The sequence below is a fragment of the Myxocyprinus asiaticus genome, chromosome 14 (assembly GCF_019703515.2).
Source record: "Myxocyprinus asiaticus isolate MX2 ecotype Aquarium Trade chromosome 14, UBuf_Myxa_2, whole genome shotgun sequence".
Taxonomy (NCBI): domain Eukaryota; kingdom Metazoa; phylum Chordata; class Actinopteri; order Cypriniformes; family Catostomidae; genus Myxocyprinus; species Myxocyprinus asiaticus.
In genome coordinates, this window is record NC_059357.1 from 22,446,394 (window position 1) to 22,473,192 (window position 26,799).

General features: G+C 37.4%; 1 protein-coding gene across 2 annotated transcripts; it reads left to right on the forward strand.

The window, feature by feature from the left end:
- Positions 1-1,445: 1,445 nt before the first annotated feature.
- Positions 1,446-25,574, forward strand: LOC127452320 (3 beta-hydroxysteroid dehydrogenase type 7-like). Of its 2 annotated transcripts, none has more exons than XM_051717722.1 (7): positions 1,446-1,814; positions 8,493-8,741; positions 15,611-15,766; positions 19,497-19,605; positions 20,981-21,080; positions 21,712-21,874; positions 23,550-25,574. In XM_051717722.1, exons 2-7 carry the CDS (start codon positions 8,582-8,584, stop codon positions 23,963-23,965), a joined length of 1,104 nt encoding a protein of 367 aa, XP_051573682.1. In that variant the 5' UTR covers positions 1,446-1,814; positions 8,493-8,581; the 3' UTR covers positions 23,966-25,574. The 2 variants fall into 2 exon arrangements, with proteins under 2 accessions (XP_051573682.1, XP_051573681.1); XM_051717721.1 differs by lacking the exon at positions 1,446-1,814 and adding an exon at positions 8,004-8,247.
- Positions 25,575-26,799: the final 1,225 nt, after the last annotated feature.

Consider the following 26,799-nt stretch of genomic DNA (forward strand, 5'->3'; position numbering starts at 1 on the left):
TCCTGGTGGTTCCAAACTTCTTCCATTTACGGATGATGGAGGCCACTGTGGTCATTGGGACCTTCAATGCTGCAGAAATTTTTCTGTACCCTTCCCCAGATTGGAGGTCTACAGACAATTCCTTGGACTTCATGGCTTGGTTTGTGCTCTGACATGCACTGTTAACTGTGGGACCTTATATAGACAGGTGTGTGCCTTTCCAAATCATGTCCAATCAACTGAATTTACCACAGGTGGACTCCAATCAAGTAGTAGAAACATCTCAAGGATGATCAGTGGAAACAGGATGCACCTGAGCTCAATTTTGAGTGTCATGTTAAAGGCTGTGAATACTTATGTACATGTGATTTATTTGTTTTTTTTATTTTTTTCGTTTTTTTATTTTTAATAAATTTGCAAAGATTTCAAACAAACTTCTTTCATGTTGTCATTATGGGGTATTGTTTGTAGAATTTTGAGGAAAATAATGAATTTAATCCATTTTGGAATAAGGCTGTAACATAACAAATTGTGGAAAAAGTGAAGCACTGTGAATACTTTCCGGATGCACTGTATGTCAGACACAACTGGTTCTGTACATTAATACTATGTGAAATATGACCTAGCAAGCTTTGTTGGACTCTTTTAGTACATTGTCACAGACATGAGTGAGTACAGATAGAAAGATAAGTACCTGTTGGGGGAATCTCTCGTGTATTATATCAAACAATTGCTGAACTTTGTGTAACAGACCATTAAAACATCAGATGGCAAACATGGAAAATATCTGAGTATTGCAACATCATATTTGTTGATATTACAGATTCTAGCTGACAATATTATTGGGTTTCACAATCAAATCAAACCTTCTGGAATCAAATCAGGGTCAGAATCTCAGAAATAAACCATGTCTCCGGGCAAACATAGCCCATATTTAAGATTTTTTTTTTTATTATTGTTTAAGGCACAAGGCCGCCACTGGGTTTAAAAAAAGTTTAAACGTCCAAATGTATTTTTAAATGTACATAAAAGCAAAACATATACAAACAGAATCAATACTTAACCCCCTCTATTAGTTTTCGATGTACCACTAAAGAAGTATCAAAAGACCCTCTCTCTTCCACTCATTTTCAGTTCCTCTTTCTCTGTCTCTCTGATATGTGTGGCGGAAGCTCACAATTTGTAGAGGGGAAGATGCACACCACCTTCACAAAAGCTATGAAATAACACAGGAAATAGAAACATCAACGTAGAGCTCAATGGATGTACTGCAAAATGTGGAAATGCACTGGTACTGAGGCAAGGTTAAGCTGCTGTTTATTAATATTTACTATTCTCGTTATTTTAAAGACAATAATGACATACATAAAGCAAGAAAATAAGAATACTGCACTACTGAGCAGGAAGAGAGGGGGTTAAGCAAGTAGCTATTTTTGGCGAGCTTATAGTGAACAATTGCTATTTTTATTTTCACAGTATAGTGCTGATATGAAAAGAAAAACATTTGTGTGCAACGTGTGACTACTTCTTGGTAAACTCTCAACAGACATGAAAAGATGCCACTGTTGACGGAACATAGCCACAGTGACACAGTTTCTGCATCCTCATTCTGAGTCAAGTGCATTTAGGGGCCATGGACTGGATACAACGGTCCCTCACAGAAGTCAAGTAAGATTACTTCAGAACCCCTGAAGGATGTCTGTTAAACAACAAGATACCACTGAACTGAAACAAGGGCTCCTTTTCTAAGCACAGTACCCAGTGTGCAGAGGAAATGAGACCCGGATTCCAACCAGTCTGCGCATGTGAACAATACGGCAACAACTAATTTAAATGTGAGTGTAATGTTTTCTAAACCACTCTAAATGGTTGGGTATAGATTCAGATGGTGGACTGTAAAGGACAGCAAATACAGATGTCATTGTCGAGAAACATTGATTCATCCCGCCTTTCCAATAATAAATACTGTTGACTCTCAACGTATTCGTCATTGTCAGTCAGTCATCCTTTCTGAATAGCAGGGTTATGTAATACTCTCATTACTATAGTTAGCACTGTACCTGAAAGGAAAGAGTCGGGTCATGTATTGGTCTGGGCTGTGGGTTTCGTGAGTCACTGACGCACCGCTAAAGGTTTTTGGTGAACTGTCCTGTCAGCAGGTCTTGAGCCGCATTTTGTAAACACGGTGGATAACCAAATATGTAAATAAATACAATATAAATATCCTGGAAATTATCACATTTATTCTGAGACAAAATACTTATTTATCATTTTAAATTTTGCTCAAGGTGACACTCTCTCTCTCTCTCTCTCTCTCTCTCTCTCTATATATATATATATATAATGTCAAATGTGATTGAAATTATGCACCCTTTTCAAAAAAGCATCTTGATGTCTCAAAAGTATTTGCATGAGTTGACAAATTGTGGACTATAACTTTTGACCCGATATCGACACTATATCAATATAACCCCCCTGGGGGCCTTTTACCCCAATTGAGGGGGCCTTTTACCCATGGTGTGGGGTAAAATGCCCCCTTGCCACCTTTAAAAAAATTAATTTTATTCAAAACAATCTTCTGTTGTTATTTCTTTTCACACAAATTATGTTGCTCCATCTATATTCAATAAAAAGGAATGTATTTCCTGAATCTTGATGCATTTTGTGACGAGAAAAAAACCAACTAATTTTCCTTTAGGTGTACCTTTAGCCCCGCTGTACCCTACATTTGTTAACACAAACAAATATTAATTAAACTGTTATGAATCTGAAAATGACCTTAAACCTGAATGTTCCGCTTCAACTATGAGAATGTGCAAAAATTATTGACAGGCAGAAAGCACATTAAAGTGCCGTGGTCACATTTTTGTTTACTGTTTATTAGTCTAGTGTCTAGTGCTGTCACCACCAGTGAGATATCTTAGGATTCTTATTTCAGCAATAGCTTTCAAGAAGGAAAATTTTCTGCATACCATTCCATGAAATAATAGCTTACAGTCAGCGCCTTTAAATCCACATACAGTTGCAATCGAAATTATTCAACCCCCCAAATCAGTAAGGATTTACAAAGGTAAGCTTTTCTGATGACCCAGAATTTTTAAACATTACATCTATATCAGTTGAGTGACACATTCAAAGTCATAGTGTGAATATATAACCTAATATTTCTAAAAAGCAGGATTTTTTTTTTTTAAATACAGCCATGTCATAATTATTCAACCCCTGTTGCATGTAGCTGTTTCTTAAATATGTAAGGCTACACAAGTAATTGTTTTAAAACAAAATTAAGTCATCAATCTGCAATGGCACTTATTTAAGTTTTAAAATTTAAGTTTAGCGTTGTAAGCAAAAATGTATTTCTATGCAAAAAATGCAATTAAAAATAAGCTGTCTCAAAAGCTAATAGAGGAGAATATTTCATTACACAAGAAAGGTCATGGCTAAAAGTACATTTCCAAGGCACTTCAATTTCCAATAGACAAAGTTGGCAGCACCATTCATAAATTTTTAAATATGGTACAACAGCAACCTTCTTGGGGTGTGGAAGAAAGCAAAACTTCACCGAGGGAAATGTTGACTTGAATATTCAAGAAGTAACTAAGAAAGACCTGTGGAGTCCTGGAAGAAGGTTTTATAGACATATGACACTAAACTGAAAATGAGTTTTAGACCCATGGGTCAGCAATACGTCTGGAGTAAGATGACAAGGTGATGACGAGAACGACACCATCCCCACAGTCAAGCATGGAGGTGGGTCAGTCCTGTTATGGGGGTGTTTTGCGGCTGCAGGAAACAGCTATCCTGACTATGTGACTGACACCATGGATTCTTTCAGGTATCAGGCCATTTTGGCATGAAAAATGCGATGCCTTCAGTGTGTAAATTGAAGCTCAGTGATCACTGGACTTTCAAGCAAGACAATAACACCAAGGATACATCCAAGTTGTCCAAAATCTGGTTCAGGGATAGGTCGTGGAATGTCCTTAAATGGCCCTTTTAGTCCATCATTAAAATCCCATTACAAACCTTTGTTGGGATTTCAAGGAAGCAGTGGCAGTACAGAAACCAAAGAATGTCAATGAGCTTTAAGATTTTGCTCAGGAGAAATGTGTAAAAATTCTAATAGAGAGGTGTCCGAAGCCTGAGAACACTTACCTGAAACATTTATTTGCTGTTATTAAGGATAAAGAATGCTCCACAAATGATTGACTTTGGGGGTTGAATATTTTTTACATGACATTTGTGGAGAGAATTAGTTATTATTTTATTTTAAAATTTGGGTAAACTGAATTCTTTGTTCTCAAAATCACTCAAATGTGTATTTAAAACTTACTTTGTTTACTGAGGTTTCAGTTGATGTGTTTTAATTCACATCACCAGAATGTATTGCTGGTCAGGGAGTTTGAATAATTTTGATTGCATCTGTATGCAATCATTACTTAGGAATTTTCTCCCAGTGCCAAACGCTTCGTAATTTTAAATGCTGAAGTTTATGTTCATCCATAGGTGTATTACGGACCAGGCCAATGGGGCCAGTGCCCAGGGGCCCTGGGCTGTAAGGTCTCGCTGCCTATCAACTTTGAAAACAAATGTTTAATATATGCTTGAATATGTGGGCCCCACAGCTTATACAAGGCCCCCTTAATAGGGCTCTTTGACTATGAGGACCCCCAGCCCTGTTATAGGACACTTTTGCATTACTGTTTCAAATTACATTTTTTGAGCCACTCTTTAACCCTATGATGCATATCATATTTGATACATGACTTTCTAAAGCCTCTACATCATCAACATGATCAAAACTTTGCTGAAAACCCTGTTGTATGCAATGTGATAGATTTCTACTGCCTCCTGGTGAAAGTGTCCATGCTCTTGGAAGTAGAAGACCTTGTAATATAATTTCCTTAATGGTTACCTTCATACTGTGATGCACAAATTTTTTTTGTGATTGGGAAAAAGAAGATATTGATATTTTATTTTGTGTGGTACAAAAGTACTGATTAAACTACACAAAGTTTGTTGAGACAACCTGTAATATTGGTTTGACAAAAGTTTGAAATACTTTTAAATGCTTTAAGTTAAAACGTTTTACAGGTCATACAGTAAGACAAAGAAAGAAAGAAAAGAAAGAAGAGAGCATCTTAAAACAGATTAAAGGGCTTGTAAGTTTTGACATTTGAAGTTTGAAATCATGAACATGTAATGTAGTCTAGGAGATTTTGGCATAAAGTATGACTTCACATAATAATGGTAGCCAAGCTGTAGGGTCATTGCAAACAGAATTTACAATAAAATGACCAAAAGACCACAATTTTTGAGCAAGAAACCTTTCAGCCCTTCAAAGCTCTCACAATGGAGGAATTTAAAGGAAATAGGGAATATGGATGATCACTCCTGAATGGAACGCACCTCATCATTCAGATGAGTTAGAAAAGATATAGCAGCACGAGCCAGAACTGCCTGAACTCTTTGCCAAGTTTCACCAAACCCATGCGTAGATGCTGTAAGAGCCTATTGTTAAATTCTTCAGTATTTAGTGTTTGATGAAGTTAAAATATTTCATAATGTATTATTGCCCCTTTAAATATATGCACATTTACACATTTATTACACATTTTGTTACATGCTTGTTTTTTGTAAGCATAATTTGTAGTATTTACATTGAGTTTACATTATGTATAACAAACATTAAAATGGTACATTCTCTTTAAGAAAAGTTACTAAAAGAATATTGACCCCGGGGCCTTTGCTAGTCATAATCTGCCCTTGTGTTCATCATATTACAATATGAATACTTTTATGGCAGTTTGTTGCTTATTTGCAAATCCATTGCCAAGTGAATAAAAAAATAAACAGCCGCAACCTCTTAATTGGACCCTGACCCTTACAATGATGCCCAAACCTAATAAAATGTTCTGTCCCACTTGTGCTGTAGATTTTTATGAATAGAATAGTACAATGGGGCTAAAGACATCCCCTTAGGAAAATGGGCTGTTTTCTTATTGCAAAGAACATGTGTACCAAGCTTGAAAAAATAAGTGTATTTTTATTGAATATTGATGGAGCAACATAATCTGTGTGAAAAAAATAACGGTAGGTTGTTTTGATTAAAATTCATTTTATAAAATTGTGGCAAAGGGGGGCCATCTACCCCCACATTGGGTAGGGTTATAGTGATATGGTGTAGAAATATGGGCTGTAGTTGTAGGGTAAAATTTGTCAACTTATGCAAAATCTGCAAACAATGACAAATAGCCACTTCAGAATTTGTGTATCATTTCCTGTTCATGTCATTCACATTCAACATTTCATAACGTTTCATCTGGGTAAAAGGCCCCCTCCATTGGGGTAAAAGGCCCCCAGGGGGGTTATATTGATATAGTGTCGATATCGGGTCAAAAGTTATAGTTACATCTTAAAAAGATCAGATTTACAAACATTCTTGGTCATAAACGTCTCAAAGACATCTGCTATTTATCTTGTTGACATCCGAGAGGAAATGTCTTATAGACATATTGCAGATGAGCAAACAACCTAAAAAAAAAACGTCTTTCAGGTGTAAACACACACATCAAGTAGACGTCTGGGTGATGTATGTGTGATAACAGGTTAGTAGCCTTTATTGCAAACAAGTGTAAATTTGTTTTTTTATTGACATTAAAATAGCTGAGGCTAATTCAAGTCTATATAACTTAGAAGATGATAGCAAAATTTTCAAACTGCCAAGCGATACTGTCCAAAAAACGATGTATCTAAAAGTCCAAATTATGTACAGTATTTCTTGACTTGTCCAAACTGGCTGCGCTAGGGCATGTTCAGCAGTACATGTTTTTTGATAGCACTCATAAAATCAACCTGAGGACTGTGATGACTGATTGTTTCAGCTTATCTTTTCTAACTGGCCTTGAATTTGGTCACAATGTCCAAAGTCTTTAAAAAGAAGGCTCTGAGAGGTTATTAGGTGCTTAAGTGTCCTTTGCTTATAATGTTCCAGCTCTTAAGTCGAGTTTCACTGAGATCTGTTGCCCTGATGAAAGATGTTTGGTAACAGTCCAACTGCTAAATGGTTTTTGCTTTGCAAATTCTCTTGCTTAATTTTCCTTTCGTGAACAATTTGTGCCATGCAGTGTTAAAGTAATGCAAAGAGAAGAATTATGACAGTTATTGTGCCAAAACCATAATCTAACGTGCAACTGCCAACTCTGTTTCTTCATTCTTTACTCCATGTCTTGAAGGACAAATGTGCATTTTTTAAATATACTGAGGGGAAACATTGTTCCAGTAGCTCTGCTCCAAACTTACTTCAAACTTCTCTGTCTGCTCGTATGAATGTAACACATCATAAGAAAGTGTTTCACTGCTGTTCAAATGCACTTTGGATCACATCATTTATATGTATAAATGTTTTCCATCTGAAAGGACTAAATATTAAATGAAACAAATGACAATAAAATACAAAGTAATCTCTTCAGTAATCAAAATATTTTTTGAATGTAACTGTATTCTAAATACCAATGATTTATATTGTAACTGTAGTGGAAAACAGTTACTTATATTTTGTATTTTAAATACGTAATCCCGTTACATGTATTCCGTTTCTCCCCAACCCTGGTCAATGTGATATTTCAACAGGTAAAATGTGTTAATGCATATTTGATATGGCTTTGTCCTTGACAGATTTGTGATTAGAGAGTCATTATGTTCATTTTTTGTGGCAGCAGGCTTTATTCTATCTGGTCCACATAAGACAAAACAGTCTACATATATATTAACTGTCTAAACTAAGTCTTGTTTTTACCTGACTCACACATATAGTGTTTTGATCAGACAATGTGTATAAGGAAACCTGATACCGTCATTAGATCAGAATGTATCACTAGTTTTGACTGTTTGCATGACTTTGAATTCATGTCTTGTCATTGGCTTGTACATTATGAACTGAGATGGCATTTGTGCAAACAGGGGTATTGGCAAGTAGACACAAGCCATTGTGCTATTTTTGTCTGAGTGAGCATTTACAAAGTCAACTGGAAAACAGTGATGATGACCAATGAGAAGGGTGGCAAATCAGGGAGAGAGCTGTAGGTTTCCATATTTTCAGTTTATCAGTATCTCTGTCTGTCATTTTTTTGTGGTCTATCACAGATTGTATAATTTAAGTCTTGCTCATATAGAAATCTAATCATTGCCCCCTGAATATTTCACTTTTATGAGTGAAATATTCTCCTGCCAAAACAAGTTTAAAGAAACTACCCAAAGGAGTGTGAGGTAAGAAATGCTTTTTTTATATATAATTATTTTAAGAGTTAGCCTATATCTGATAGGTGGGACCCACATGGGCAATTTAAACACGAGTCGATGAGGAGGAGGGACATTTGATATTCCTCTCTACACTCAGAGTCAACTAGAAATGAACTGTCTAGCGTCTTGTGCATTCTCAGCTAGTTGTTCCTCTTTAACTCTAAGCCCTTATTACGCTGAACTTTTGACGTTCTTTTGTTTTGTGCTCGCAGAACATTCGGTGAACAACTGACTGACGACGGCAAGCAACACTGACGGATAAATACTTCAATCAACGGAGAAGACTTAACGGTGTACAAATATGTCTGATGAAAAGTCGAAGTTAACCTATGTGATAACTGGAGGGTGCGGTTTTCTCGGACAGCACCTGCTGCGAGTTTTGTTGGAAAAAGAAGAAAATATTAAGGAGATCAGGCTTTTTGACAGACACATTAACCCAAATCTTCAAAGTCACAGTACAGGTAAGACTGGAACTATTTTTTTCTGTTGTTTGCCTTGTATGCATACTGATTTATACTAGACTAGAATGTTAGGCTACGTTTATGATTGCGTCTCAAATCCTAGTGAAGTGCGCACCTAGTGAGGGTGCATTTTGGTCATCTTTGTAGTTCATTTGCTTTTATGTCTTTTTTAAATTTTATATATATATATATGATTTCTATTTTTCGTCACATATGTATTCTTCTATCTCTGTGATTCACCATGTACATTATGGGTCGTTCACTATGACAAACGTTATCCGAGGTGATGGAAAAAAAAGGTGAAACACATGTGTCAAGTTTGTAGAAATGTAATATTTGTGTGCATGTTGGTGTCATACATTTATGAAAAACATTTTATACCAAAAAAATTAAATAAAATGAAAATGTCAAGTGGTGTAACCATCAAGTAAAATGTATTAAAATACTTTAATTGCTTCTTGAATACACGTGTGTATACAACTTAATCATTCATTTCAAAGTGGTTTTCAAAAAAATTTCAGTGTAAACTTGATTGATTTATTTATTTTTTTGTACAAATATCATGGATTTTTGAGTCACGGATATCAAGTTTTCTTAGGGTTACTCCATTTGACCTGAACAAAATGAGCCTTATTAATATCAAAATATATGATATTTAACATGACAACAGAATGGCTACCTGTATGTTGGTTACACCACTTGACTTTGATTTGGTGGACAAAAGTTTTTGCAAATATTAATAATATTTTAAATATAATATAAATATAAAGAAAGAAAAAAAGCAGTGATATATCACTGCTTTTTTTTTCATCTTTAAAAAATAATAATAATAATAATGGCAACATAATTTCAGGTTTTTTTCCTTTTTTTTTTTTTTTCCCCTGGCTACAGACAGTTACACCACTTCAAAAAATAAAAACAATGACTTTGGACTCAGAAATTGAAAACATCATTATAGAGGTGTATTCAGTTAAACATTTTGTGTGAATTTCATTTTTAATGTATTGTTGATGAATAACTCAACATATCATGAGTCATGACAAAGACAAAAGGGCGTCACATCATTGACCCATATGTAAATATCCGTGATACAGACCTTACTGTGCATCAAAGTGGAAACATCTGTTGTTACCATTAAGGAAAGAACGAGAAAAATGTATTCAGAACGGGACTTACTGAAAGGACATTGAAAAGACAGAGGAAATGGAAACATTCATTCACGTCACTGTGATGACAGCCTTGGCTTTGTTGAACATATTTGGGCTTAGGCACTTGCGAGGTCAGGGCAACCTACATCAGTCACTTCCATCCGATCCAATTCCCTCCTTTCATCTCCTCTTTCACCACCAGGGTCCAGAATGCACCATCCATCCAATGATCTGCTCGACACAAAGGGAGCTTATTCAGTGATTTCAGCAACACCAACTGACAATAATCGTTAAATGCACTATAATTGAACAATTCATATCAGTCAGATCTCTCATCGTGTTATATTTTAGAGTATCTCATTTCAGCAGTACAACAATTATAATGTTTTATTAATTAATAAATCAGTTTGATAAATGAACAGCATAGCTGTGAGTTGACAACTTGCTTAGCTGCGGCACATGTCCTTTTTGAAATATTTGGTGTCATTTTGTTAACTGTCATTATGTAATCTGCCTGAGAAATAAATAAAAAGTTTGGAAGTTAGATTTGGAGGTTTCCAAGCTGGTTCCAGTTTGCATATTAAATGTTCTTTACTAGCCAGAGTTTGTTACATACTCCGCAGGATCCACTGTCCTGCCTTTGTGTATTGTTGTTCTCACAAAAGTTGCTTCCATTGATTTCAGTGGGGGCCAGTGAGGGAAAATTGCATTAACTCCACAAAGATGTCTAAAATCTTCTCCATCTTAGCATATGGTCACAGTCCAAATGGCAAAAGTAAGAGGTTATATAAGCTCTTCTTTTCAGAAGTTAACATTGACCCAGTGGCACAGTGAACATGTAAAAATTACATGTTTATGAATCTCTGTGACTGTTTGTCAAAGCGTTTGCTCTTAGGCAGACATTATTTATGATATTGTTTAAGATTATAAACCACCGTTACTCAAGGATTATCAAATCAAATCACTTTATTGTCACACAGCCATATACACAAGTGCAATGGTGTGTGAAATTCTTGGGTGCAGTTCCGATCAACATAGCAGTCGTGACTGTGATGAGACATATACCAATTACAATAACATCAAATTAACACAGCACAATTTAAACATCTGATATACACATAATTACACTCAACAATATACAAATAATAACATACACTGTACAGTATACAATACGCACTATATAGATACACTTTATTCAATAAAAATAATAAATAAAAATATATAAAAAAGTATATATAGTAGTATATATAGAATGTACTGTATTGACATTCAGGCTGTCAGTTGATAGTCAGTTGTTAAGAGAGAATATAATATAATAATAATATAATTTATGACTGTCCGGTGTGAGATATAAAAGTAAGAGTAATAAAGTGCAGTGCTGATGTATTTTGATTGTGGGAGATCAAGAGTTCAGAAGTCTGATTGCTTGGGGGAAGAAGCTATCATGGAGTCGGCTGGTGCGGGTCCTGATGCTGCGATACCGCCTACCTGATGGTAGCAGTGAGAACAGCCCATGGCTCGGGTGGCTGGAGTCTCTGATGATCCTCCGAGCTTTTTTCACACACCGCCTTGTATATATGTCCTGGAGGGAGGGAAGCTCACCTCCGATGATGTGTCTGGCAGTTCGCACCACCCTTTGCAGTGCTTTGCGGTTGTGGGCGGTGCTATTGCCGTACCAGGCAGAGATGCAGCCAGTCAGGATGCTCTCTACAGTGCAGGTGTAGAACCGTGTGAGGATGTGGCGGTTCATTCCAAACTTCCTCAGCTGACTCAGGAAGAAGAGGCGCTGATGAGCCTTCTTCACAACGACTTCAGTGTGGATGGACCATGTGAGTTCCTCAGTGATGTGGACACCCAGGAACTTGAAGCTGCTGACTCTCTCCACTGGTGCTCCATTGATGGCGATTATGTTGACATCGTTGCTGCTATGCTGCTCCTCTGGTGTTTCAGTCACTATAATTATTGCTTGCCTTTAGAGCAGTAAAGAAGCCGTAATTGTTTGAGGTTTGGAATGCCTTAATCTTTGCAGAATAGCTATGAAGATCTTTGTTCATTATTATGACAAATCAATGGCAAGCAAGAATGAGAACAATAAAATCAGTTTACCAGGAAAGGAGAGGTTTTAGCTTCCACTGTGTGGATTGAGAAAGATTGACTTTGTTTATTTCCTGTGTGCATAACTGTCATTGTCAACAAGAATATCAGTGATGTGCACTCAGTATGAAGATTGTTTAGAAACAATTAGACCATTAAGAAGTTGCCATCAGGAAACTTCCTGAGCAATACACAGCTTAGCCTATTTATATTTATCCAACATACCATACCTTTTCTGCCATTACATTCCCTTGCTTCTGTATATAACAGATTTGTATTTGTATATTGTAAATAAGTGAAACTCAAAGAGTATCTACTAAAAAAAAAAAAAGAACGTTTGTGAGCGGATCTCGGAATTCTGGTTCCATTACCATGAAAACCTTAGTTATAGCTTTCCGACAGTGAACTGATGGAAATAGTTTTTAACAAGCATATCATCTCTGGAACAGGCACAATTTGACCAGCTGACAGGAAAAATCTCTTTCAGGCACATAGTGAATTTTCCATATGCCTGAGTACATTTTTAAAAGATATTCCCTTGCTGTTTATTAAAACCAATTTTTTTTTTTTTTTAAACATGCCTACTTATTGCTATATTTTTTATAAAACGCACTAATAGCCACATCAGTCCTCCGCAGCCTGTGATATTGAAAGACATTTAATAATTTATTTTATTTTATTATTACTATGATATGATAATTACACTCACTGACCACTTTTTTTTAAGGAACACTGTGGTTCTAATCAAGTGCCCGACATGGTCTTCTGCTGTTTTAGCCCATCTGTCTCAAGGTTCGAAGTGTTGTGTATTCTGAGATGCTATTCTGCTCACTACAATTGTACAGAGTGGTTATCCGAGTTACTGTAGCCTTTCTGTCAACTCGAACCAGTCTGGCCATTCTCTATTGACCTCTCTCATCAACAAGGCGTTTCCATCTGCAGAACTGCTGCTCACTGGGTGTTTTTTGTTTTTTGGCACCATTCTGAGTAAACTCTAGAGAGTGTTGTGCGTGTAAATCCCAGGAGATCAGCAGTAACAGAGATACTCAAACCAGCCTGTGTGGCACCAACAATAATGCCACAGTTGAAATCACTGAGATCAAATTTTTTCCCCATTCTGTTGGTTGATGTGAACAATAACTGAAGCTCCTGACCCATATCGGCATAATATTATGCATTGTACTGTTTCCACATTATTGGTTGATTAGATAATCGCATGAATACGTAAGTGTACAGGTGTTCCTAATAAGGTGCTTGGTGAGTTCATATCACCTAAGAGGCCGACATTTTTTTTCTATCTGCGCTATTTTTCCATTGTTTTTCTATGTAAATTTGGATCACGCTTCACTGTGTTTTTAGCTTTTTGCACTATGTCAGAGAACTTCTGTGTCCGAAATTAGCATACTGTCAGAGTATGTATTGCATTTGTTAAAGAACATACTTAATGGCCATTAAATAAAGTATGTTCTTTAGGAATGCAGGCAAATAGTATGAATACAAGAGCTGTGAAAATATTTTACTCTGGTTTTGTTTAACAACTACGATTTAACCACAAGGAACAGATTTCCTGCTATGTCTGGCACTTAAAGTTAAAAAGATCTACCTGACTCTGACATTTTTTTTAATTTAGCATTTTGAATTTGACGTCTCCTCAGCTCCCGTGGCAATATGGGATAGTACAGTGTCCAGTGGATGTGCACTTCAGGATCTCAGTGGGTGGGACATCCGGGTATTTCTTGCCTGCTGTTTTATGAATACTGAGGATTCGGATGCTCTACTCCATTAACACACTGCTTTTGGAATACTACACTCGGCACAAAAAGAAACGTCCCTTTTTCAGGACACTGTATTTTAAAGATAATTTTGTAAAAATCCAAATAACTTTACAGATCTTTATTGTAAAGGGTTTAAACAATGTTTTCCATGCTTGTTCAATGAACCATAAACAATTAATGAACATGCACCTGTGGAACTGTGGTTAAGACACTAACCGCTTACAGACGGTAGGCAATTAAGGTCACAGTTATAAAAACTTAGGACACTAAAGAGACCTTTCTACTGATTCTGAAAAACACCAAAAGAAAGATGCCCAGGGTCCCTGTTCATCCGTGTGAACGTGCCTTAGGCATGCTGCATGGAGGCATCAGGACTACAGATGTGGCCAGGGCAATAAATTGCAATGTCCATACTGTGAGATGCCTAAGACAGTGCTACAGGGAGACAGGAAGGACAGCTGATCATCCTATCAGTGGCAGACCACGTGTAACAACACCTGCAAAGGACCGACATCTGAAAATCACACCTGCAGGACAGGTACAGGATGGCAACAACAACTGCCTGAGTTACACCAGGAATGCACAGTCCCTCCATCAGTGCTTAGACTGTCCACAATAGGCTGAGAGAGGCTGGACTGAGGGCTTGTAGGCCTGTTGTAAGGCAGGTCCTTACCAGACATCACCGGCAACAACATAGCCTATGGGCACAAACCCACCTTCACTGGACCAGACAGGACTGGCAAAAAGTGCTCTTCACTGACGAGTTGCGGTTTTGTCTCACCAGGGGTGATGGTCGGACTCACGTTTATTGTCGAAGGAATGAGCATTACACCGAGGCCTGTACTCTGGAGCGGGATCGATTTGGAGGTGAAGGGTCCGTCATGGTCTGGGGCGGTGTGTCACAGCATCATTGGACTGAGCTTGTTGTCATTACAGGCAATCTCAACGCTGTGCGTTACAGGGAAGACATCCTCCTCCCTCATGTGGTACCCTTCCTGCAGGCTCATCCTGACATGACCCTCCAGCATGACAATACCACCAGCCATACTGTTCGTTCTGTGCATGATTTCCTGCAAGACAGGAATGTCAGTGTTCTGCCATGGCCAGCGAAGAGCCCGGATCCCATTGAGCACGTCTGGGACCTGTTGGATCGGAGGGTGAGGGCCATTTCCCCCAGAAATATCTGTGAACTTTCAAGTGCCTTGGTGGAAGAGTGGGGTAACATCTCACAGTAAGAACTGGCAAATCTGGTGCAGTCCATGAGGAGGAGATGCACTGCAGTACTTAATGCAGCTGGTGGCCACACCAGATACTGACTGTTACTTTTGCCCCCCCCCCCCCTTTGTTCAGGGACATATTATTCCATTTCTGTTAGTCACATGTCTGTGAAACTTGTTCAGTTTATGTCTTAGTTGTTGAATCTTTTTATGTTCATACAAATATTTACACATATTAAGTTTGCTGAAAATAAAAGCAGTTGAAAGTGAGAGGATGTTTCTTTTTTTGCTGAGTTTATATAGTAGGAAAGTATGCATATTTGGACACAGCCAATATCAACTTAAAAATGCATCTCGAGACAAATGCGTTCTGTAATATTTGTTGCTCTGTGTTTGAATGGCCCCTTAAAGTAAAACTGTCATAAAGCAACTGCCTGAACATCATCTCTCAAGCTTTTATTCTTAGTTTATTCAATTAAAATGAATTGTTTTTATTCTGTTTTATAACAAGAAATCCCTTATTGAAAAAAAAAAAAATCCTTCTATGCATAAGATATAAGAAGAATGATAAACAATACCTATAAATGTTGCCTGAATATCAGAATTGAAAAGTCTTGTCTCTTTCTCTTTCTCAGAGCATGTGAAGGTGGTATTGATACAGGGAGATATAACAGATTACAGCAGTGTACAGGATGCCTTCCAGGGAGCAGATCTGATCATCCACACAGCTAGTTTGGTTGATGTTTGGTACAAAGTCCCTGAAAAGACCATCTATGCAGTCAATGTACAAGGTGAGTGTGAAAACGAATAAGAAATTGTAAGGGGGTTCAGTGGAAAGGAGGAGGCGAGAACCGGCTTGACAACTGAAATAATAATTTAATAAACAATTTAAACAAAACACACAACCAAAAACCACACAGTACAGCTGCCTGCAATACTCTCTCTCTCGAACTGTCGTCCCTGGCCGCCTTTATCCCTCACGCGCCCCATCAGGCTGATTGGGGACCGGGTATGTCTCATTCCAGCCCGGCCCCGCCCTCCTCGGCTCTACACTCCTCCCAGCGGACAGATCTCCCCTCCGCGTTCCCGGTGTCCCGTGGGGACACTCCTCCGCCCCTGGCAGCGGCCCTACCACTCCAGGTGGTTGGGGAGTAGCTTCCCTCCTCCCCCCGCGGACGGCGGTCTTCTCTCAACCCCTCCGCGTTCCCGGGGGAACGGCAGGGCACTCCTCCGCCCCCGGCAGCGGCTCCCTCGCTCCAGGCGGCCGGGGAGTCCCGTCCCCACTCGCCTCGTGGACGGCGGCCGTTCCCCACGTCCGGGTGGTCGGGCTACTCCGTCCCCCATCGGACGGCAGCGGCGCTCCCCTGGGTGGACGGCAGTGTCGAGAACTCTGCCACGGGAATCCCTCCTCCGGGTTTTGGCACCAGTGTAAGGGGGTTCAGTGGAAAGGAGGAGGCGAGAACCGGCTTGACAACTTAAATAATAATTTAATAAACAACTTAAACACACAACCAAAAACCACACAGTACAGCTGCCTGCAATACTCTCTCTCTCGAACTGTCATCCCCGGCCACCTTTATCCCTTGCGCGCCCCATCAGGCTGATTGGGGACCGGGTGTGTCTCATTCCAGCCCGGCCCCGCCCTCCTCGGTTCTACAGAAATAAAATCAGGGAAATGAAAAGATAGGGGTTTTCAGAAGTAATGTCAAAGTGCTACAGTTTGAAAGGATTTAAAGTGTTCAATTCTTCTGATGTTAAAACTCTTTCTCTTATCCCAGCTTAATATGCTAGACACAGCAACACTGACTCAGCCAATGGCATGAGTTTGGGGCAGGATAATTAATTTGTTCAACCAATGGCCAACGGGGTAATATTCAGGAAACCTATTTGAAAACATTAATTATTTTAGCAATTAGTGGTACAGAAATTAAACACTTGAGCTATAAAAGTAAGCTAAGGAAAAGGGTTTAAGAAACTTGATGAATAAAAACAGATAGGCTGGAAATTAATACAAATAAAAGCCCAAAAGGAATGAAATACACATCTCAATAGTAAGCCACAAGTCAGTGAGTCACTGAATGCTGCCGGTCTCAAAAATATATACTTTTTTGGAGTAAATGTCACAATGTGTTGGTTGGCTTTTGGTTTCTCCCACATTTTTCATTTGGCAACATTTACAATAACCATAAAGATTTACTGTCAGTGTGGACAGGAAGTGCATCATTTACTCTCACGCAAGGCGGTACTTCTTTTGCTTGTTGTTTGTGTGAACATGTATGCATGTGCAGTTTATTTTCAAATAACCTCCCGTTAGCATGGGCACATCACGTGGCTTTATGAGCAATACTGTGGGTTAGTATACTATGCAATGACTCACATATTCTTCAGCTCATTGAATGGATCCCATTCTAAGTTCCAAATGTGTCTGACATTTTAGATGTATTCAACACAACACAGGTGGAAACAACATTTATCACAGATTTGTTGCCCTGTTTTACGATCTTCCTCATCCCTTTCATAGTTCTGCAGTTACGTTTCAGCCTTTTTCATCATACAAATTAGAGCCCAACCGATACCGATTTTAGAGAGGGAAAATTCACCGATTCACGATATGGTAGCCGATATAGTTCATTTTTGAGCTGGAATGAAAACAGAAATTTTCTATGTGGACTGTGCACCGATATGACTATGCAAAAGTACTCCAGAAGGCTGCTTTTTTAAACAAATATTTTTATCAAAGAATATTTGACATTATTATTATACATTGTCAACAAATTCTAGAAATGAACACTGAGAAAATAAAGAATAAATAAAAATACAATAAATAGCTAAATAAACATCAGTACTGTATGTTTAGTATCAGTCAGTTGCTGACCTTTAAAATAAAGAATAAATTCAAATACAATAAATAGCTAAATAAACATCAGTACTGTTTAGTATCAGTCAAATGCTGACTATATTAATAATGCCAGTCAATTATTGGCAGGTTGTAAAAAAAGAAGCATTTACACCTGTTGAGTCAAGAGATAAACAGCGGCAGCGGTGTTACACCATATTCTGCTATACAAGTTCAGGGGAAACTTTCAACAGTGGAAAACCAGACTTTTAAATATTACATTTTGTAAATGCACTGACTGGAATTGTTCGGTTAAAGGGGGTACCAAACTGCGAATCCTGAACAAAACAGTTTGGTGAATACATGTTTACTCATTAGCTTCCACTCAGCTGACAATGTATGAAAGTAGCTACGTGATTAGCTAGTTAACTATAAGCTCGTTGTCACAGAAAGTAAAAGATGGACATTGTTTATTTACTTTCCAGCATTGCATCTCACCAACTAGGAAACAGCATAGCGTGAAATCAACACTCAACATACACAATCCACCACCGCATTGTTGTCGAGCTGCAAAAAGATGCTCTGATGTTTACTTTTCAATCTGCTACATTACTTACTGCACTGACAAACTATAGCTGACTAACAGCAAACAGACATGAGTGACATGGTTGTCAGGGACATGGTTAACGTTATATTAGTTATATTGAAAAAGGAAAATGATGGGGTCATTGTTTATTAACTTTCCAGTATGTATTTCACAAACTAGTTAACAACTTACCGAGAAGAGACTGCTTAACTCCGCCCTGTCTGCAGAGCCACCGTCAGCTCAGATTCAGCTCTGTAAACAGTGGAGTCAGAGCATTCTTTGTTGGACAAACTACGTAATGACACCAGTTCTAAAGCATTGTTTTCTGCATTATATGTTCTGAAAAAAAGTTTTCATATCTGTGCATAACGGTAAACATATACGCCGATACCAATATATCGGTGAAAGGCTATTATCGGCCCACCGATATATCGGTCGGGCACTAATACAAATATTGGTGATTACACAAATTTTGTTTTACTGTTTAGGATTTCCAGTATATTTTTTGGCCTTTATCAGTGGTACAGATAAACACAGATGATACATTTGAAAACAAGTGCAAGGTTTGAAAAGAAATCAAGAACGTACTGTCCTTTTGGAATTTTCTTTTAGGTTTGGATCTTGTTCTATCATATCATATAATTGGTTTCGTGCATTCACATCTGCATTGTGTCTTCCCCAGAGTTTGTTTCTTTGAGTATCACTAAATAGGTCTAGTTAGTGAAAAGCCAGCTTCACATTTGATTACCTTTGTTTTTCCGCTAATCACTCGATACTTTAGATACTCAAAACAACAACAACATGCATGCTGTTTAGATTCTCATTCAGATTATCTGGTACTTCCAGCTGATAGCAACATAGAATCTCTCAGGCAATTTTCCACTGTTGGATCTCCAGTTGAAATCTGTCCGCAACATATTTTAACACAAACAGCCTCATTTAGCTGTTTAAAAACACAGTTAATAATATATGACAGTAACAGTTTCTTTTGGTTTCTTCACCCTCTCTAACTGTTTGTCATGTGTTTGAATGATTTTGAGTTAACTGAAAGAAGCTGACTTGATATATCTTGTTCTTTCTCAATGTTGTTATCCAACAGGAACGGAGAATGTAATAAACGCCTGTGTGGAAATTGGTATTCAGTATCTGATCTATACAAGCTCCATGGAGGTGGTTGGTCCAAATGTAAATGGAGATACTTTTATCAGGTATTTATGTAATATTTATGTAAAATTTGCACTTTGTCTTAATGTAAAGAGTCTCCGCATAGTGATATGTGTTTATCTTAAAAATCTTAAATAAATTTAAATACCTAAGACTTGAAAGAATATTACTGTAGGTATTATTTGAGAGCATGTGTGGGAGACCTCACTGGAAGGGTTTGCAGATGCTGAATGCATTCCAGAATGTCTTGCCAGCATTCCAGACAGAATGCCAACATTTCATACATATCTTGAAATATCTGTCCCAAGGCCACAGCCATAATCTGTGAATGCTCTCTGTACTATCTTAACATCCAAAAATGTTGGTCTATATCTTGGTCACTGCCCTTTTCCAATTTGTTATATGAAGAATGCACTTCATGTCTCAAAGCATCCCATCAGTGGTTTTTTGGTGTTATATTGTGTCAGTTGTTAATCAGCAGGCTCAGACAGATTTTGCAGACTTGTTCTGGGAAAATATGTGACATATATGGAACATATTGAATCATGTTAAATTGTGTCAGCTGGGAGAACTACACTCTTAATGGTAGCTGAAACTACAATCAAATGAGCCAAAATATGTAATAAATGAAGGGGGTTTTCTGTGCAGTTCTAGTAATCAGCTATTGTCAAAGAAAAATCTGTTATGCAATCTTTTAAATTATGATTGTATCTAAATTACAGCTTTAGGATGACTTTTAAGTATCACATTTGCATCTGAAATTTTTAACTGAAGCCCTGCAAAGAACTGTAATTACAAACACACAAAGAGCAAAACTGTTCAGTTACTGCCACGTGCTGCAAACATTAACATTTAACCTGGAGAGCGACTAACACACACTCATATTCAGTTTTAAGATTTTTTCCTACCTCCTACAGATTAAATATCAAAGACTTTTATATCTTTGGAAATATGCTAACAAACACATACACACATTTAGTCCCTTGATCATAGGAATGTGGTCATTTAGAAGCATCAAGATTTTATTTCATCCTCCCTGGCTGTCAGTAATGATCACAATATTTCATTGTATCTCATCTTTTTTGATCTGGTGCCTGTGGTGTGTTTGATATTTAATAGTGTTGTTAAATATCTGTAACTTGCAATGAACATGCCTTTCTAAGTTTACAATAATAAAAAATGTTTTTTGCTGGAAAATTCCTGTGCTGCATTAGCCAACTATATATATAAAAAAAGAAAAGACAAAATCTTGGCTTCAACTTAAAGGGATAGTTCACCCAAAAGAATGAAGATTCTGTCATCATTTACTAATACTCATGTTGTTCCAAACCCATACGACTTTCTTTTTTTTGGAGCACAAAAGGAGAATGTTAGAATCAGTCGCCATTTACTATCTGTGTTTTCCTTCCATTGACACAGAGGGGATGAAGATACACCATATAATGTATTCCATGAGATGGCTTACCCTAAGACCAAAGCTGCAGCTGAAAGAATGGTGCTGGAAGCCAACGGCACAAAGGTACTACACAATCTCTCATTCACAATCTGAATTCAGTGACAATGACACAAAAACAGATTTAGAGATTACACAATATTGTTGAAGGTGAGAAAATGATGAGAGAATTTTCATGTTTGTGCGAACTATTCCTTTAAACTCATCTAATAGATTACTCCATAAATTATATTGAATGACAATTTATCTTCAAGAATGAAGATACAACAAACAAAAAACATGTAATAGCAATTTTGTCCCTGAACGTGTGATGGAATTTGTTTAAACTTGTTTCTTGTTTACACTGGCCTAGTTGCCATTTTCCAGTTTTTGCACAATACTGAACTATGCCAAACCCAGTGGAAAGAAATGCATTGCATTGACTAATGCTGGAATCCTAACAGAGGTCTAGATAAATTGCTCTTGGTGTTTCAGAATGCCATGCATTCACTGGCCTCTCTTCACACTGATCACTATAAATCTTCTACAGTGTTTAGAAGCTTCGAAATCTGTAATGCTGTTAAAAGATCTGCATCTGGGTGACTTGTATTCTAATGTAATCCTATTAGTTTTTCTGCTACAAAAAACAAAACAAAAACAATTATTTTCTCTCTCTTTCTGTATCTCTCTCTCATTTTCTCCCACTTACTATGTTTAGGTAAAGGGAGGAGCTACTCTCTACACATGTTCTCTGCGACCAACAGGTATCTATGGGGAACAGCATCAGCTCATGAAGGACTTCTACAAGAATGGGATCCGGACAGGTGGTTGGGTTATCAGAGGAGTTCCACGGGATACAGAGCATGGACGGGTCTATGCAGGTCAGCCATCAGACACTTGGTTCTGATTTACTGTTATCACATCAAGCATAACTACTTAATGATTTATAGGACAGTCACTCATTTAGAAAACAGTTAAATCCAAAACATGATATTATCAAGTAACCACCAACCAACCAATGTGTAAGGTGTTGTAGCTAAATACTGGGACCAGGCTTATAGGGTTTGTGTTATATGGACAGTCAAAGATCAGGGGCCGGTTGAACCAGCTATACGTACGTTACAACTTAGCCTAGTTGTGGCATAAATGGGCATTAAGTCAGTTTACACACTACTAAATATTTGAGTGTTGCACCATTTAATTTAGGTAGAACGTAACCCTACGTATAAACTAAATATTTATGGAAGCCTCCAACCTGGAGTAATGGAAGGAATAAAAAAGCAGACTCAATGACATCAATGAGTTCATGTTTTGGTTGACAGGCTTCAGTTGTTTCGACATATATGATGGTGTTGCATTTACGCTAGTTTACATTTACGGGAGAAAACATCATGTAAAAAACGTACTGCTTCAGCATGAACCCGATCTAACGGTGCACTTTCCTGTGTACGGTGTCAAGTTTCAACATATATACGATATAAGATATTAAAATGAATAAATGTCTATTTTTTCCAGCCTGTTGTATAAATAATTATTTATTTATTGTCCCTGATTCTTTTTAGATACAGTTATTGAATATTGTTATTGAATAAGGCTGATTATTGGATCAATACAGGTAAACGTCATATTATGCGACTACCCATTACTTTACAGAGAGCTTATGACCTACTAGTTAATTCTTGCCTTAAGAACAGATGGTGTAACCAAATTAAGCACTGAATTAGTTACAAACTAACTAGTAGTTACTAAGCACTTAGTGTGAACTTTACATCTCAACTTAAGTGAGACCTTACGCACAGCTGGTGCAACCCTTCCCAGATCTTTTTGGTTCAGAAAATAGTTTCCATCTTGACTTTAACCTAGTACTTAGGACTTTGTTGTTTATTGGTAATATTTATATTTACTTAATGGCTTTACTGTTGTTACAGGTGCTACTATTGTTATCCCTGTTAATAAATTTTTTTCTGGAATCAAAGACTCCACACACTCCTATGGAAGTGAACAAAAAGCACACTGAATTGCACTAATTGAAAAATAAACGCATTGCATTAACAGTGCTTGCATTTTTTGGAGGTGCAATTTCATATGGTTGTATATTTAAGCTGTAAATATTAAATTGACAAATTTCATCATTAAAAATTCAATAATAAATATTCACCTTCCAAAATTCAGTTAAAAATTTCATCTTTGTTATTCAACAGGTAATATTCTGTCCATTTATATTTCGCTTTGCAAATTGATCTCTAAAATTTTAGTGGTTAATATTCGGTTGGAAATTCAAACTTGTATATCCTTTTACTGCAGGAAAAACAGTAGAGTGCCGATGCACAGTCTTCACTCTCTGCTACTATGCTTCACCACTAGGTGGTGCAATCGGATGTTGATGAAATTGCACCTCCAAAAAATGCAAACAGTGTAAATGCAATGCGTTTATTTTTTTTAATTAGTGCAATTCAGTGTGCTTTTTTTATTTGAAAGACATTTGTCATTAATTTACTTGTATACGCTCCACCCAGTAATATTTTAAATAGCATGGATGTGTTCTTGTGCATGCAGGAAATGTGGCATGGATGCACTTGCTGGCAGCACGTGCTCTGCGAGAGCATCCTGAAAGGCTGGGAGGGGAATTTTATTTTTGCTACGATGACTCACCATACAAAAGTTATGAAGACTTCAACATGCAGTTTCTTTCGGCCTTCAACTTCCGAGCATTGCATTTGCCAGTGTGGGTGTTATGGTTCATAGCATGGATGAACGACCTGTTGCGCTGGCTCCTTAAGCCATTTTACAACTACACACCACTGCTCAACGGATACACACTTGCCGTGGCCCGCACATCCTTCACTGTGAGCACAGACAAGGCATGTCGCCACTTTCAATACCAACCACTCTACAGCTGGGAGCAATGCCTGGCGCGCACACAATGCTGGGTGAACACATTTCCTTTAGAAACCAGCACTAAGAACACTTAGCACCTGCTTGATGTATAATTACAGTAACAAACCTGTGGTCAATTTTTCTAGCTAAAAGTGTCAAGCAAAAGGTTTCTCTCACCCGTAGCTTCTGTAATGCCACACTGTTTAAGTCTGATATATAATACAGTACAGTACACAATACAGTATGTGTTTTTTAAATTAACATTTAGAACAAGCATAGTTCAACAGAACACAGTCTCATAATATTATTGCTGTCATAATCTATGTATTTACAGTAGATAGTAAAATGAATATGACTTGATGATTGATGTAATGGTAGCAGTTGGAGGCATAAGCTTTACATCACACGCAACATTTGTATGTTTTATGTGTGTAGATTCAAAAAGACTCCAGTTATCTTGGCAGTACTCTAGCTATCAGACAAAATATTGACACATTTCTGTATTGCCATGTAGCAGAAAGTACTTTATCAGTGTGATACAACAATGTATACACACCACCACATTTATTTATTTATAATATATATGTCATTATCTTAATTATTGTAGTTATCTTAAAATATTTAGTTGTTTGAATGCAACACTTGCATGTTTTACTTACACATAGCTTAATAGCATAAGTAATTCTAAACTCCCTTTCTGCTTCCCAAACCACCACGAACATTATTAGACTTAGTATAATTATATGACTCACTCACCATAACCACCCTTCCCCTCCTCCCAAAAACTAAGAAGTTCCATTTCTGTGTGGACAACAAAAAACATATTTACTCCAGATGAGTGTTACTACGCAGACACATTTTCCACATCAGCTCCAATTGTTATAGTGGCCGTATCATAGCAATGCACAAGACAAGGAACACAGTATTTGCAAACTGATATTATACCTGTGTATTGTTCAACAATAAAAAATTGTTGCACATTTAGCCATGTAATTTTAAATATTACTACCTATACAGACTCTATCTGTTCTCAGTTTACAAGATGGTTTGAAATACATTATATACAAGAGAAGAGTGTCTTTTTTTTGCCCAGTTTGTGGCTGTTGGATTATACAGTATAGAGGTCCATTATGAGGGCTCATTGGGCTGTTTTCTTCAACAGTCCAAACCTTGAAGAAGAAAGGGAGTTCCTAACTGACTTCAGTCCAAGGGGATTCCCTTAAACTGAAATGAATTATGACAGGGAGTCCTGGAAAGAGAGTTTCCATAGTGACCTTCACAATATTGACTCTTATGTCACCGATAGAGTGGAATATTAGCCTAAACAGCTGAACACAACACAAACTATTTGAGGTTTAACCCTGAGGACGTAGTGCTGCCAGTGTCTGAATGTTTCTGGGCGGGTCCCCCTAGACCCACTAACACCCCTCAAAATGTAATGGACATGTAAAATCTGAAAACTTTATTTAGCTTCATATCATCATGTATCAAGTATTGTATCAAGTAAAATCATACAATAAAAACTTTTCTTAACACCTTGCTCAACTAATATTAAATATTTACATGTTCTTATGTACTATTTGAAATACACAATGTCAGAGGTAAGAATAGTACTTATGCAGAACGACTGGGCTTTAAATTCCATGCTGGAATAATTCAATCTATCATTTTCAAATAAATCAAATAAAAGAAGTGAATTTATAACAGGAGCGGTTCTCATTTTGTTCCATTTCAACTAGTGACCAAGTATAAAACAAACGCTTTAACTAACTTTTTAACTAACTGTAGGTCAACTACGACATCTAGTGGTAATAATATGATTATTTATTTATTTATTTATTTTTTAATCCACATGTCTGCTTTAACAAGGCCACACTTGCCCCACATTGAATTTTCAACTACAATCCCCCTAAATCCTACAAGATTTAAATTGAGCCTCAGTCACTTTTTTTTATATATACATTCACTTTCATTAAAAAATATAATGGCTGAGGCAAACATTCTGCCTATCAACTTTTTGTTCCTCTGAAGAATAAAGAGTCATGCAGGTTTGGAACAACATCAGCATGTGTAAATAATGAAGAATGAAGATTCTGCCATCACCAAATAGTCTTGGGTAAGCTACTGGACCTACAGAGCTGAAATATTCTTCTAAAAATCTTTGTGTTCAGCAGAAGACAGAAAGTCATAAACATTTGAGATGGCATGAGGGTGAGTAAACAGAGGCGGCGCTAGGGATGGCAAGCGTGTGCTTCAGCATCCCCAAGAAAGTCCAAAGCACCCCTGTAGCACCCCCAGCAAATGTTTGTAACAGCCATCAGATTATCCTCTGTATGAAGATTGTATGAAGAAACATTTTCCCCCGTCGCCTGTTTAGAATCAGAACTACTGATGCCCGATTTACGAATGAATTACTCATTTGAGTCGATTCCTTCAAAGAATAAGTCAAATGGTTTAGCAAAATGGCCCGAATCGATCAGACAGCTCACGCACTGTCGTTTGGAGCGTTTCTCGTTCCGGAAAAACAGAAATGAAATAAATAGAACAGAAAACAATCAAGTGGAATATTTACTGTCATGAATCACAGAGCAAATAAGGAGGCAAACTTGACTGTTGAAACTTTATTAAGCGCACTCATTCCAACTGCCCCCCTAAAGCTCCCCTAAACTCACCACCCCGGACACTGCTTTATAACAACCAGAGCCCTTCTACCAAATGAAACTGCAAAGTTAGCAAAAAAAAAAAAAATAAAAAATAAATAAATAAATAATAATAAAAAAAATAATGCCTAGCGCAGCGGTCCTATTGACATTCATATGGCGGTTCACTGGCGAGGAGACAAGAATAATAAACTGCTTTTGTGAGGAAACATTGGAGTACTATGTAAGTATCATAGTGTACATCAATGCACCACTGTATTGCCATCTGA